General features: G+C 52.4%; 1 protein-coding gene across 5 annotated transcripts in view; it reads right to left on the bottom strand.

Moving 5' to 3' along the window:
• The window catches only part of ACTN1 (actinin alpha 1), a 94523-nt gene that overhangs the window by 36361 nt on the left and 43419 nt on the right, over positions 1–14743 (bottom strand). For 4 of the 5 annotated variants that reach the window (XM_032875104.1, XM_032875107.1, XM_032875106.1 and 1 more), the window contains exons 2-3: positions 6929–7043; positions 2854–2973 (exon numbers count right to left, since the gene is read on the bottom strand). In XM_032875104.1, the coding sequence (XP_032730995.1) occupies positions 2854–2973; positions 6929–7043 (235 nt within the window). Of the gene's footprint in view, positions 1–2853; positions 2974–6928; positions 7046–13813; positions 13821–14743 lie in introns of all 5 variants that reach the window. The other variant, XM_032875108.1, reaches the window with a different exon arrangement.

Genomic DNA, 14743 nt, shown 5'->3' with positions numbered 1-14743 from the left:
TCAGAGAAGCGAGGCCCATGTGAAACAAATCAGAAATTGTGGCCAGCTTGGTTGACTTCCTGGAAGGTCAAAGGCACCAGATGGAGTTTATGCCCGGGTCTGTCTTTGCTCCTCGCCCTCTGCCGGGACAGGCACAGCCAAGCGGACCCAGCCCTCTGTAGCTGAGGACAAGCACACAGTAAAGTCCTGCCCTCGGCCCCCACACGCCATGTCTGCAGCGATGAAAAGAGATTCAGATCTCAGCTCTGGAGCCCGAACTCCCGGGTTCAATCTGGCTCTGCCCCACAGAAGGAGTCTACCCACAGCCTGTGCTCAGCCACACCACCGGCTTCCACCCCAGCAACTCTTCTCAGCCTCAGCTGCCAGGATTACACAATGTGGCTGATGACACCCACCCTACAGGCCTGCTCATAGGCAGAAAGGGAGAGCCCAGGCAAAGCATCCTGTCTAGCCAAAGAGCTGGGAGCAAGTGCTCTTCTCTCCCGTCTTCCCCTTTCCTCCTCCCCTTCAGACCTTTTTCATTTTAAATTTAATTTTTTTTAAAGGGTAGAAATATTGCTCAGAGCTTAAAAAACAAAAACAGAAACCAAAAAAAACAAAAAAAAAACCTGTTAGGTAGCTTTTTTTTTTTTTTTCCCCCTAAAAATCTGGATTTCTGGCTTCTTTTGAAAAAAGATGGAAAGCTCTTGCCATGATGGACCTGTATCCCCCCCATAGCAACAAACAATCAGACCTGCCTGGCAGGTGCCCCGCTTAGAAGGAAGGACATGCTTTCCCCAGTTCTCCAGAATCCCCACTCATCCCTACCATCACCCCAGCTCTCCCTTACACATCCTTTATTGCCCTGCCCCAGGGGACATGTAAGCTTACACCAGACCAGCCGAGCGCCGTCTTCTGGTTTCCCAGCCCTGCTTCATGGAAACTCTTTCTGCCAAGTCTTTAATCTTCCCTAACAGAGCAAACTACTCTTTCAAGAAGCAGAGACTATGTTTCCACTCACAAAACAAATACCCCACTAGGTTTGAGTCCTTCGAACATCTCCTGAGCACCTGCTGTGCGCGCCACACAGACGCAGAAGACACGGACTTTGCTTCACAGCCGAGGGTGTGCTGGGACACACGGGGTGGTACCCACGACCGCTCAAACGTGAGCCCGAGTCCCCAGTAAGCCTGGGCTTGGCAAAATTGTTCTGCAAAAGCCTGATAGGAAATATTTTCAGCTCTGCAGGCCATACAGTCTCTGTCACAACTTCTCTGCCAACGGTAGCAGGAGAGCAGACAAAGAGAAATGTAAACAGACAGGTGTGGCTGGGTTCCAGCATGTACCAAAACCCGTGTCGGCCGGATTTGAGACCGCGGACTGTGGTTTGCCAATACTGTGCTAAAATTCGCCTTTGATGTAGCAATATAAAATCCCTGCATTTCTAGAAAGGAAGGGGGGGCGGGTAGAGCTTTAGACTCCTCCCACCAGAGGAGAGATGTGCTCCTCTGGTTTACTGGAGCAAGTCCCCCACCTTCTTCAAGAGGGGGGTGGGGGGGGATGGGGGGGGATTTCTCCGACACAGACCTGGTCTCAACTCTGGCTTTGCCACTTACAGACACTGGGACCTTCAGTAAGTTACTTCATCTCATTAGGCATCTGGTTCCTTCTCATCCAATGAGGGTAACGACAAGAGCCACCAGGGAGGCCATGTGAGGGATCAGTGAGATCGTCTCTCCGGCCCAGAACCCGCCAGGGCGCGAGTGCTCGGGCCTTCACAGCCACGTGCACATGTCAAATGGTGAATGAATAGATGGAAATGCTTCCCAGCTTTAGATTTCTGGTGCTGCACAGCAGGTGCCCAGGGAGTCCTGGATGAATCCACGGTGCGCAGTGCTGACACAGCCTGGCTGCGGTGTTCTGTTCTCCTCCACCCTCCCCAAATCCTTCCAGAACACCACAGTGCACACCGAAACTGCACTGCCTCTTTTAAACCATTAAGAACAAACGAATAACAATGTATACAGATTCCTCCTCTCTCTCTCTGCCTGCCTCTCTGCCTACTTGTGATCTCTGTCAAATAAATAAATAAATTTTTTTTTTTAAGTAATTAAAAAAAAAAAAAAAAAAAAGAAGGGGCACCTGGGTGGCTCAGTGGGTTGAGCCTCTGCCTTCAGCTCAGGTCATGATCTCAGGGTCCTGGGATCGAGCCCTGCATCGGGCTCTCTGCTTAGCGGGGAGCCTGCTTCCTCCTCTCTCTCTCTGCCTGCCTCTCTGCCTACTTGTGATCTCTGTCAAATAAATAAATAAAATATTTTTAAAAAAAAAAAGTAACAATGTATACGGAGCTTTTAAAAAAAACTCTTTTCAAGTGAAAGAAAAAGAGTCAAGAAGCTAATCTATAGAAAAATGCTATTAGGAATGTTCCTGAAGGCTTCTGGACATCAGTCTTCCCCACAGACCCCTGGGAAGACCTCCACCCAGCCCGTGTCTGACACTCTCCAGGCAACAGAATTCTCTGCTTCAGGCAGCAAAGTGCAGGCAGGCCCGTGGGTGAGGGAGGTGGCACTCCACTCTCACAGGATCTCAAGGTACCAGGATTCGGCTAGGGGTGGGAGGGATCTAGGTCAGGACCAGGGAGCAGGCCTGTGGTTTTCCAGGGGGCAGAGCCGATGTGGGGGGTGCCGAGATTGGATGGAAAGTGTAGCTGTTACATGAAGAATCCGCAGGTTGACCAGATGGAGGTGCTGGCTGCCCCCACTTCCCAATGCACCCAGCAGCGTGGGAACCCAGGAGTCAGGGGAGAAAAGGCCAAGAGAACAGGGAGCAGAAAATCAGGCTCTGCCAAGCAGCCAGACGGCAGGCCTCACTCACCTTCGGCTCCAATGGACACGAGCTTGACCCCCTTGCTGGCTATGAAATCCAGGGCCTTGTTGACGTTGGAGATCTTGTGCACTCTCATCTTGCCTCTCTCCGGCTTGGCCAAGCGCTCCCCTGCATGCAGATCAAGAGGGAGGGCAGGGAGGGTCAAGTACTGCTTCCTGGGAGCACGGCTGCTCTCATGACACTCTCGCCCACGAGCAGCAAGGGGCCCCTCGCAGGGAGTGACAGGGAGAGTCGGCCCTGCCTCTTTCCTGCCACTTCTCAGACCTCAGTGCTTGCCCCCACCCAACTGATCTGTATTAAGCCCCTATGTCTGGGACCTGGCAGACGCTAGGAATACAGGGGTGAACAAAACAATTCCCTGCCTTTGCACACTTCTGGACCAGGAGGAGACAGAGCTTCAACAGAGAAACACACAAATACGTGCAAACGAACAAAGACCAAGAAGGATAAATGCCTAAAAAGAGCATGCAGAGGAGGATAGGTGGGGCATGAAGGAGTTGTGGAATAGTCAAGAAAGGCCTCTGAGTGGGAGGGCAGCTGCGCTGTGACAGCAGGCAGTGATGATCAAAGCAGAAGAACAGCACATGCAAAGGCCCCGAACCCCTTCTAGTCTATACTGCTTGGTCTGGGAAGATGTGTGGGCACTTTAGAATATTCTGAAAAAATCCCCTAGTGTTCAAAGAGAGCTTCCCACGGTGTTCCTCTCTCGCTCGAGAACCACTGCCTTCTGTGGGCATCCTTGGCTCAGCTCCAAGCCAACTCTCCACCCTCAGTCTACCCCCTCCTCCAATGCAGGTTCCAGGGTCAGAAGCTGCAGGGAAAGAGCTGGTTCTCCGAACACCCCATTAAGAGCACTTTCAGCTCAGAACAAAGGCATTCAGGGACCTCTTTAAACTAAAACTCAAAATTAAAATGTGAAACATGCATGCCCATACCAGGGAAGGACACATAGCTTTAGAGTCTCTAAAAGGCCAGGGATGCCAGGAGGCTGGGTACTGTCCCAGAGCCCAAAACTCAGGACCAGTGCACCTGCCACGGTCTGCAGCCCCACCCAGCCGCAATCCCCTCCCCACCATACCCAGGACATTAGCAGCCTCGCAAAGAGAGCTCAAGGAGCTGGGCAGCCACAATGTGGGAGCAGCACTTCTCCAGGGGGCCTCCCAGGCCCCCTCCACCCCAGCTTCTGGAGAACAGACTTCCTGCCACAGATGTGATTAGGCCTGGCAGCTCCCAAGGAAGCACAGCTGGGTTTTAATGATTAAATTAAGACCTTCCACTTGCAGCTCTCCCAAGGCTGTGGCCCCTGCTCAGCCTCCGAAGCGAGGTACCCCATCATCCCCCTGGGCAGACGAAATGCCCCGGGGACTCCCTCCCATTGGACGGATGAGGCAGTGCTGCATCCTGCCCCCCGACCTGAAGCTCTCCTGCTAAACCCTAGCCCTTAGGTCCTGCCAAGCCTGGGCTCCCCAGCCAGCCCCCCAGCTGTGTACCCTGGCTGGAACAGGACTTCTCCATCGGGACAGTGAAGGGAGCGAGGCCAGCAGTTCTCGCAATTCCAATGCCCAGCCCCCTTCCCCTGCCTCCTAATTTTGGAAATTAGGTGGTCTGGGGTGTGCCTAGGACTTTGCATGTGGACAAGCACTCCTGCAGATTCTGGCAGGGGTGGTCTGGGGATGCTCCTCAGAAGACCACTGGGGGCACCAGCCCCTTCCTTCTGTCCTTCTACTCACCTCACAATGCTCAAGGAAGAAAATGCAATGTCTCAGTGACTCAATGTCCCCCACCCCAAGGAAAGAGAGAACCCAGGTTTACAGACATGCACAGGTCCCCTTGGGCACAGGCCTACCTGTGGCTAGTCCTGCAGAAAAGTCCAGCACAGGGCATCTGGTCACTCTAATATTTGCCGACCATCACACACATGCCAAGCACTGTTCTGAGCACTTGGGACACAGAGATGAGACCATCCCTGCCCCAAGCAGCTTAGAGTGGGATGCGGAAAAGCACAAATGGGCCAAAAATGATCATACCGTGGGCAAACGAACATGACAGAGGAATGACAAGAGGAATGAGTGGGGTGCGACAGGAGTCCAGAGCTCCTGTCATTCCTGAGGACAGCCACTCATTTGGGGAAAGCCTTCCTGGAAGAAAACCCTGGGCTAAGCCGGGAAGAATGAAAAAGAACAACACCAGGTTTGTGTAAACTAAGAAATGTTAGAAGAGGAGGCAGGGGAGAACACTCAGAAAGGCAGTTGGAGGAGAACAGTATGGTAGTTCCTAAAAAAATTAAACCTAGAATTACCATATGATCCAACAATTCCATTTCTGGGTATTTACCCCAGAGAACTGAAAGCAGGGCTCAAACAGATATCCATACACCCCAGTTCACAACAGCGCTAGTCACAAGAGCCAAAAGGTAGAAGCAGTTCCAGTGTGCACCAGAAGATGAATGGGTACACAGAACGCGGTCTGTATGTACAGCGCAATGTTAGCCTCAAAAAGGAAGGAGAGCGGGACACATGGACGAACCTGGAAGACATCACAATGAAATAAGCCACAGAAAGACATATACTGTCTGATTCCACTAATACAAGGTGCCGAGAACAGTCACAGAAACTAAGACAAGGGTGACTGCCGGGGCTCGAGGAAGAAGGGAGCGGGGCGGCGGGGGGGGGGGGGAGGGGGGCGATGTTAGATGGGCTTGGGTTCTCCATGCGGGGTGACAGAGAAGTCGCAGATGGATGCTGGTGTGTCTGCACAACAAAGGGACTGTACAAAATAGTCCAGGAAATTGAAAATGTTCAAAACACTCAATTTTCTGTTTCATAGGTTGTACCGCACACACACAATCCCCCCTCCCCATCTCCATTCTCCCACACACAAATTTCACCTGCAGGAGGATATTTAAAAGTTCTGGGGAACAAGATGGCTGGAGCTTGTGCAGAAGCACAGAGGGCAGAGAGCCCGTCCCTGGTGAGGACTGCGCGTCTCTTGGGGTGACAGAGGGTCTGAGGTCTGATACCTTTTTGGGAAGTTAGCTGAAAATGAAACAGGTGCCAGCTCACAAAGGATCCTGCGAGCTACGTGAAGGAATGTGGGCTGCAGGCTTTGAGCCCTGGGGAGGCACTGAAGGGCTCTGAGCAAGAGACAGTGAGACCTTATTTGGGCCTGAGCCGGCCCCTCGGGCTGCCATGCAAAGGATGGACTGCGGTGGGGAAGGAGCTGGGAGGGGTCCAAAGCCTCTGTGGATCATCTAGGTGAGAGCTGGCAAGGCCCACACTGACATCACATGGCAGAGGTTAAAAGGCTAACAGAAGAAGGAAATAGAAGGAATGGAACTTGAATGCCAAGTTGGAAAGCAAAGCAAAGGAAGCGTTTTCTCAGAGCTCTACATTAGGTTTGGGAGAAGACGACGGAGAATATAGGAAAGAGGTCTGTCGGGGCCAAGGGTAGACCGCATAGTCTTGGGCACACTGAGGGGATGCTGGGGGGACATCTGGGTGGAGATGGGGCCTGAGGGAAAAGGCTGGACTGAAACCAGGTCTGAGCGTCAACTGATACTGAGGTAGAAGGTAAAGCGAAGAGAGTAGCTAAGATTACCCAGCATATAAACCAAGGCGAGAATGTTGGAACCACCAACCTCGAAGGCATGGTAGAGGAAAGGTATTCCTAAGAAGGCAGAGGACTACATTCAAGGGGAGCTGTCTCTCCAGATTTCTGGACATCCAAATTCTTCACTGGGGGCCAGATAAGGGAGTGGGATCATCTGGATAGAGGTGGAGAGGTACTAGTAGAGCCAAGGTTTGAAGATGGTCAGCCATGGTAGACCTTCTTTCTTCTTGCAAATGAGGGTCCTGAGGCACGTGGATGGCCGGCAGCAGAGCCAGGACCAAACCCAGTCTCCTAGTCTGAATTCACACACGGCGACCCCAGCTTCTTCCAAGAGACCCAGGGCTCACCACGAGCAAAGGCAGAGCAGAAGCTGATGTGTCAAGGCAGCATCCCCTCACTGTGGCCGAACCCAGCAGGCAAGCACCTCACCCTCGACCAGGGTGGCCCCCCTCACCTGAGATGACCTCCAGCAGCAGCATGAGCTTCAGTCCATCCCGGAAGTCCTCCTCGATGTTCTCGATCTGCGTCCCTGCCTTGCGGAGGTGGGAGTTGCACCATGCCGTGAACGTCTAGGCAAAGGGAAGACGAGCAAGAGGTCAGGCTCCCCACGCATCCCAGAGTCTCTGAGGCCTTCATAGGGGCCTTGGTGGGTCCCGGGCCCCACCTACCATGCCCTCTCCGGGTGCCGTGTGGATGATATGGGCGGGCAACCCTGGGACGGACCCTCCTTTGCGGCCTCTCCACGCGCCGTTAGAAGGGCTGGAAACTGACCTCTTAGGTTCTTAGGCTTAGTTTCCATCCTCACAGTTACACGGCAGAATACCCCAGGGGAGGCATAGTGAGCCTTAATTAATTATCAGGGCAAATGAGTTGAATAAATCTTTGTCCACTTGGCAGCTGGCTAAGGAAAGAATCAGTGAGTCTTGTTGGGTTCACAGTTCACAGGCAGTGTCAGGACAAGGAGAGAAAGGGGAGGACCCCAATGTGCCCATGTGTGTCTGTGTCTGTCTGTCTGGCGTCAGGGTGTGAGGCACCTCCAGCTGCAAAGGTGTGAGGAAGAATTCCAGAAGGGACTCTGAGGAGACTAAATGAAAGCCCATCTATATTGTGATTTTCCAGTCTGCGGGCAGGGGTTGCGGCGGGGGCAGGGGGCAGGGGAGAGCAGCAACACTGAAGCAGCCCGGGACCAACCAAGCAGTCCCACAAGGACAGTGCCACCTCGCGGCTCCCACGAGGAACAGGCTGACCCCAGGAACAGAGACAGAAGCAGGTGCTTCCATTTCCCAAGCCCGCCTAAAACTGGGGCAGGGTCTTTCCCCAGAAAGAAGAGCTCTCCAGCTTCAGATGCAATCTACTTCTTGGCAACTCCAGAATTCTATGCACCAGATGGCATCCTCAACAACACAGGGTCTCAAGTCCCCATGTCCAGCCCCCCGCCGCCCCCAGCAGCGCCAGTCAGCTCCCCTCCCACCCGCCCTGCAAAACTGCAATGGCGAGCGGTGTGTTACTCAACCAGTAGCAGGCACACCAGAACCACCCCTCCTCCTCAGAAAGGTCACCAGACTCATGACCCCCTTCCCCCACCACTTCCTCTTGCCCTTGGGGGGGAACCAAGGGAAGTGGCAAGGAACAGGCCGAAGGGAGGAATGGCACCCCAGTGATCGTGAGCAGAAAAGAAACGGCTGCTCGGGTTTATGAGCAAGAGCTGCAGAGCCAGTGAGCAAGGAGGAGGGACGGTGTCAGTCCACGCAGGTGGGGAGGAGGAGGCAGCGCAACGACACCCCAAAGTCCAAGTCTTCATCTTTAAATCACGCCTCATGAGGCGACTTCTCTCTCCCTACAAACGCTACTCCACTCTGTGCCGGTCAGCTCCCACGATGGAGGAGAGGCTTGTGGGTGCTATCCAAAAGCTTTGGGAAGCCTGACACACAGATGAGGGTGAGCAGGGATATATTCTGATCCTCAGGCTGGAATGTCCTCCACGCCATGCTTGGCTAGCTCACACTCATCCTCCAAGATCAGGCTCAGTGATCACCTCCTCCCGGAAGCCTTCCTGACAGCCCACCGCCACACCTGGTTTGGGGGCATAGAGCCCAAAGCATCCTGCACCCACGCCATCATTTCCCCTATCCCAGTGCATGGTCACTGCCTGACCACTTGTCGGAGAGGGTGTGGCCTCAATGCTCTGCCTAGAGTTCCAGAGCACAGGGTCAGGGACACAGCAGTGACCAAAAGAGCAAAAACCCCTGCTCAGCGAAAACCCCCGTGCAGTGGACATTCCAGACAATGTAAAAACTGGACAGCTGGGTGAAGGAGCATGGTGAAGGAGCCTTGCAAAGCTGGGGGGTGGGGGACGGTTCTAGAAGACCCAGATGCACCTGTGGATGATGACGGGAGGTATCCGGGCAGCGGGCTGTTGGGCCAAACAGCGCCCTCGGGGACCCTCCAGAAGCGTAAGACCACCCAGAGGAGATCTGTTTACTGGGTGCCCTGCCCCTAGTGTTGGCACCGTGACCTGGCAGGAGACTAGGGGGTACTTAGCCTTTTTCATTTTGTTAAAATTTTTTTGTTGTAAAACATATTAGAGAACTTTCTCATCTTGAAGAGAATTTATCTTGTGGTTCCATATCCTCTCCCAGCTGTGACCTGTCCACATACTCCCACCCTGGGTGTCATCACGATAGGTATGCGGGGGGAGGGCAGCTTCTTCTCATCTACCACCATCTGGAATTTCCACCACGCCTTGCTCTCACCTCCCTTCCAGGCCCACACTCAGCCTCTGCCCCAGGGATTCCTACAGACTCCAGGGGAAGTGCCCCTCCCCCCAGCAGGGGACAATTTCGGGTCCAATGTGGCCAAGGTCCTGGTGGGAATCACCCGCACTGGCCACAGCTGGGGGCCGTGAGATCTGTTTATCGCTCAGCTGTGGAGAGGGGTTGGGGATGAGAGGAAGAAGAGGCTGGTTTTGAAAAAAAAAAAAAAAAATACTGCTTTTGCAAGAGGAAAATGCTGTTGAAAGCAGCCGACCCCATTTCCTGGGGAAGCCAGCCTCAGAGCTCTGGGAGACAGAAACGCACCTGTGTTTGCTCATGGCTCCCACACAAAGCCCTGGTTCTGAGGCCTCTGGAGCTGCGCTCCACTGGGAGACCCTCAGTGTCCCATCCCGGACCCCACAGGTGACTGCCTTGAAGGGGCGCCTGAAGGAAAGTTCCACCAATAAGCAGCACCTCTCACGCAGCTCAGGCCACGGGACGGAAGGGGTGGAGGTCACTTGCGGGCTGAGACCAGGCATGTTGGGGTGCACCACATCTGGTTCAACTCTTTTCCAGCTGTGTGACTCTGAGATTACCCTCCCTCAACTTCAGTTCCCTGACCAGTAAAAGCCAGACAGTGACAGCACTTTAAGAAGTCAGGAAGGTTAACTAGAAAACACTTGTAAATTGCCTGTCACTTCAAAAGTGTGCCATCGGTGATAAGGAGGAGATAAAGCAGCTGTTCTCCCCGTGGACTCACCTGCTCTGTGCCCCCAGCCTGCAGTCTCCTCCCTGCCCTCAGCCACCACACTCTGTCCGGGTCCCACCCCGAAGTGCAGCCCTGAGCTCCCAATATGACACCCTGTGTGTCTGAGAACTCTGCTGTGTTATGGGAAAGGACTAACATTGTGGTGTGGGGTGCAGGAGGCCCATGACTTGTACAGTGGCTCTGTGGGTCCTCACCAGAAAAGAAACCAACGGGGCAAAGGAGTGGGGAGGACAATGTGGGCACCACACAGCCATATGCTTGCCTCCGGTGTACAACCCCAATGTTGTGTCTGGACTGAAGAGTCCTGGTTCCCTGGCCAGGGCCGCCCTCCAGGAGCTCCTTAGTGAAGGACTTATTCAACTATATTCAAAACACAGAGTTCCAGTCATTTCCACCAGATGAACAAAGGGTGGAGATGTCCCACTTGCTGGTGAAGATGTACGAACAGACCTTGGTCTTCACGTTCACGCTCCAACATTATGACAAAGGAGGACACCTGCACCTGCTCCTTGGCAGTGCCCCAAAGCTCCAACAAGGACGAAAAGCCAACAGCTACAAGTGATGCCCATAGTTAGAGACCCAGGGCCCAGGGCCTCCAGGCCACGCATCCCAGTGTGGTGAGGAGTGCTACCCCCACTAGGCTAGGGTCCAGCCTCACTCAAATGAAGGGCAGGGGGCCATCTTATGGCCTTAGTCCCAACCTTGCCTCACCCTATCAGACCTTCCTATTGCTCCAAGAGCCCCATCACTGGGTCCTTCTTCAGCTCACAGACTAAAGAGACGGAAGCTGCTGATCAGGGACACCTGGGTGGCTTAGTCAGTTAAGCGTTTGCCTTCCGCTGAGGTCATGATCCTAGGGTCCTGGGCTCCGGCTCCCTGCTCAGCGGGGAGTCTACTTCTCCCTCTCCTTCTGCCCCTCCCTTTGCTTGTGGGTGCTTGCTCACTCTCTCTCAAACAAATAAATAAAATCTTAAAAAGAGAGAAGAAGCCGCCGATGGGCCTTTGGTGGACACACTCTGCAGCAGAAATGGGCTCAGGGATGCTGGGAGATCTCAGGAAATGTCCTTGGGGCCCCATGCTGGAAGGGCTCACAGGTTCCTTTCCCATTTCACCCTCCTCCGGCTGCAACCTCTGAGGGTGCTGAGAGACAGGGAAGGGCTGGCAGAGAACCAGAACCTGGGTTCAACCTCTCTCAGACCTTGTACTATCTACCCACCTCCAATCTGCATATCTAACCCTATGTAATGGCTGAAAGTCAGGGCTGCCAATAGGCCTGGCCAGGCCCCAAGTTGGGGGTGGGGGGACAGATGGACCCGTCATGACAGGGGATAGGGGAGAAGAAGGAGGGTGCTTGAGCCCAGGCTGAGTTCCATGGAGCTAGCCACGGAGAAGCACCTTTGTCTACCTTCTTTCCCTACGGGCCTCAAAGTCCTGCTGTCACAAAGAATCCTCTAATACTTTTCCATTATGTCTTTAACAAGTAAATATTTCCCCTAAAACGTGTTGAGAAAACAAGTGGCTTTTGAGAACGTGCTCTCCCCCACTCCCAGCTCAGAGGCACCAGAATGTGACTTTAGTCACACAGGTCTCTTTGAGCCTCTGTTTTCAAATCTGTAAAATGGGAATAGACAATAGCATCTAGTCGGCAGAACTGTGAAGAAATTTAAATAAGATATAAAAGTAGACAATAAAAAATTTGAAAAAAGAGACTATTAACCTTAACATTGCTAATTTTAATGATAACACAGTATTAATATACGTCTGAAATATAGTAAATGCGTTAAGAAACAGTCACTAGCATCATCATTATTGTCTATATCTTAAGATTCCGAAAGAGTATCTGTATTATCATATTCAGCTTGGTTCTGGGGTACAGAGGATCACCCCATAAGCACGAGTCAGAGGCTGAACCTTTACAAGGCAGGAGGCAAAGTAAGGAATATAGATTTGACAGCAAGACTGACCAGGCCCAGTCCCAGCTCTGCCCCTGAGCGATTGTGGGCCAGTGACTTCACTGGCTTGACCATCTGTAAATTAGGTGTGAACAGAACCCACCTCCAAGGATGGTGAGGGGATGGACGCAGCAAACACACGGCATCCGCTGAGCATGATCTCCCAGGCGTAAGGTTCAAAGAATGGTGGCTTCTAGTATTAGGATGGGGGATAGTGCCAGGAAGGCTAGAGTTCAGTGTCAGCACAGACCAAATGTCCAGTGTGCTACCTGCCAACGGCATGTGCTTGGTGAGGGTGCTGGGGAGGGATCCACACACCCCTGGGCACTGAGCAACATTCCCTTACGATGCTGATTCTCTGAGACTAAGGCAGTCCTTGAAAAGGTTACTTTAGAGATATGTTGAAAGAGCTCAGTTACCAAGAGTCACACTTAAACGTGTGGGCAGAGCTTCTCAACCTCTGTACTATTGGTTTGGGGCTAGTTTCTTGTCAGGGGTCGGGGGGCCTGTCCTGTGAATCACAGATGTCCAGGAGCTCCCCTGGGCCCTCCCGTGAGATACCACTAACATCTCCCCATTTCAAGTGGTGACAACCAAAGGTCACCATCCCTTGAGAGCCCAAAGGAGACAAACGCATGCCCTCAATCATAGTATTAGCAGCTAACTCTACTAAGCACATCTGTGGAAGAGACCCTCTTCTGAGCGTTTCACCCTCTTTAACTCCTACATCTTCGCAACACCACTCTGAAGCAGGTGCTCTTATCATCCTCATTTTACGGAGGAGGAAACAAAGCCTCAAAGAGGTTAAATAAATGAGCAGAAGGGGCAAGTGTGAGGAAAACAGGACTGGTGCGCCTGGCTCACTCAGTTTGGCAGAGCAAGTGACTCCTGATCTAGGGGTTGTGAGTTGGAGCCCTATGTTGCCTGTAGAGATTACTCAGAAATAAAGTATTTATTTAAAAAAAAAAAAAAAAAGACTCCTAGGGTCTCTGGCTCCTTAATGGGAGAACATGAAATCTTTCTAAGTCTCCTAACAAACAAAGCGGCACACACGGGAACAGGATCGTACAAGGTATTGACGCAAGTACTAAGCAAGCAAGGTGTGTGCGCAGGAACCCCTGCAGCCACCACAGTGGGGGTGCCAGCCACCCAGGGATCTGGCAGCAAAAGCTGACAGGACTTCCTGTCGGGGCAGCAGGGGCTCCCCTCACTTGGGCTGGATCAAGGACTGATACCTGTCACCAGGGGGGACAGTGAAAGGTACCACTCACGCTGCCATACTTGGTGAATTGAAACAAAGGCTATCGATTGTCACTTGTTACCTTGCTTGGCAAAAGTAAGTTTCTGTTCATTCCCATGGCAGGGTGGGTACCAAGACAAGGCCCCGCAAGATGTCACAGCAGGCGGGGATGACATCACAGCGGGCGGGATGACGCTGTGCAACTCCTGGGGAAAGCTCCCCACCAAGGGGAACTGAAGTCCACGCAAGCCCTAGCCCAATGCCTAGGCGCTATTCTGGGCAAACACTGCTAAATTAAGGCCATGAGTAAGAAAATGTTCTTGTCAGCATTACTTGAGAGGAAAAAATTAGAAACGGCCCCAATTATACTAATAAAGTATCAGTAACGTAAATTATGATTCATCCATTTAATGGAACATTACACGGCCAAAATGAGAGGTTCTGAAACTATGTATTATTATGCAAAGAACTCTTAGATATAATTAACAAAAAAGCAGGATACAGAACCGTATGTACAGCAGCAGGGTCAAAGCTAAATGAGTGACCCCAGGAACGTGAAAAGCCCCTGAAACAAAACCCATCCACGCGTGAAGACGCCGGGGCTCCAGGAAGCGAATGGCCGACTTTCTCTGCTTCCCTAGATCAGGCATCTGCAAATACGACCTGCATTAACTATCTGCTCCCTCGCCCTTCTCCCTGCTAGCACTTTCCTTTTGGATGTTTACTCGCCTCGGAACACAATCCAGGCTGTCCACTCTTGGCTGACCTCACCAGAGAAGCCTCTGTTGACAAAGGTGCCTTTTCTATCGGTCGCACGACAGAGGAAACAAGATAACCCACCTGCAGCCCAATAAGATGGCCTGGCTGTGGTGGGGAGACAGCAGCACCGTCTCACCCAGCCACCCCAGGCCTTGGGCTCACGTGCTGCCCACACCTCTCCCAGGCACACCCTCCCACTCCTCTGGGATCACTCCAGGGAAGCTATTGTTCAGAGGACCTGGTGTGCGTGTGATCCCAGATAAGTGACCTCGACCCCTTCCAGCTATGGAACCCCAAACAAGTCCCTCATACCTGGCAGGCCGGAATCCAGCAACTTTTCCCGTCATAACATGCCTAATTCAAAGACGGAAGCGCAGATGAGAGCTACAATTGGGGTGAGCATAGCATAAGGTATAGAGTTGTCCAGAATCTAAATATATGATATACCTAAAACCAATGGAATGCTGTGGCAACTATACAATAAAAAAAAAAAAAAAAAAAAAAAAAAAAGGCACAGCCAAACAGAGCACCAGGGGCAATCTTTTGTTCCTTGTAGGGCTGATTCCAATTGGTAGGCTCTGCTCCTTATCAAAAGAGGCCAATAAATTCCATTAGGGATGTTTCATCTCCATGAACTCCAAGTATGATCAGTGTTTCAGTCTCGAGACTGACAGCTCCCGTCCTCACAACCAGACACCTGTTGGGAGCTCAGTGGATCACCCACAAAAGCTGTATGCTGGAATGTTCCTGGAAGGGAGGGGAGCTGGGGCCTCCTGACAGAGGATGGAAGGACATT

The sequence above is a fragment of the Lontra canadensis genome, unplaced genomic scaffold (assembly GCF_010015895.1).
Source record: "Lontra canadensis isolate GAN:19392208 unplaced genomic scaffold, GSC_riverotter_1.0 scaffold55, whole genome shotgun sequence".
Taxonomy (NCBI): Eukaryota; Metazoa; Chordata; class Mammalia; order Carnivora; family Mustelidae; genus Lontra; species Lontra canadensis.
The sequence above is the reverse complement of the archived record's forward strand: the minus strand, read 5'-3'. Positions and strand labels throughout refer to the sequence as shown.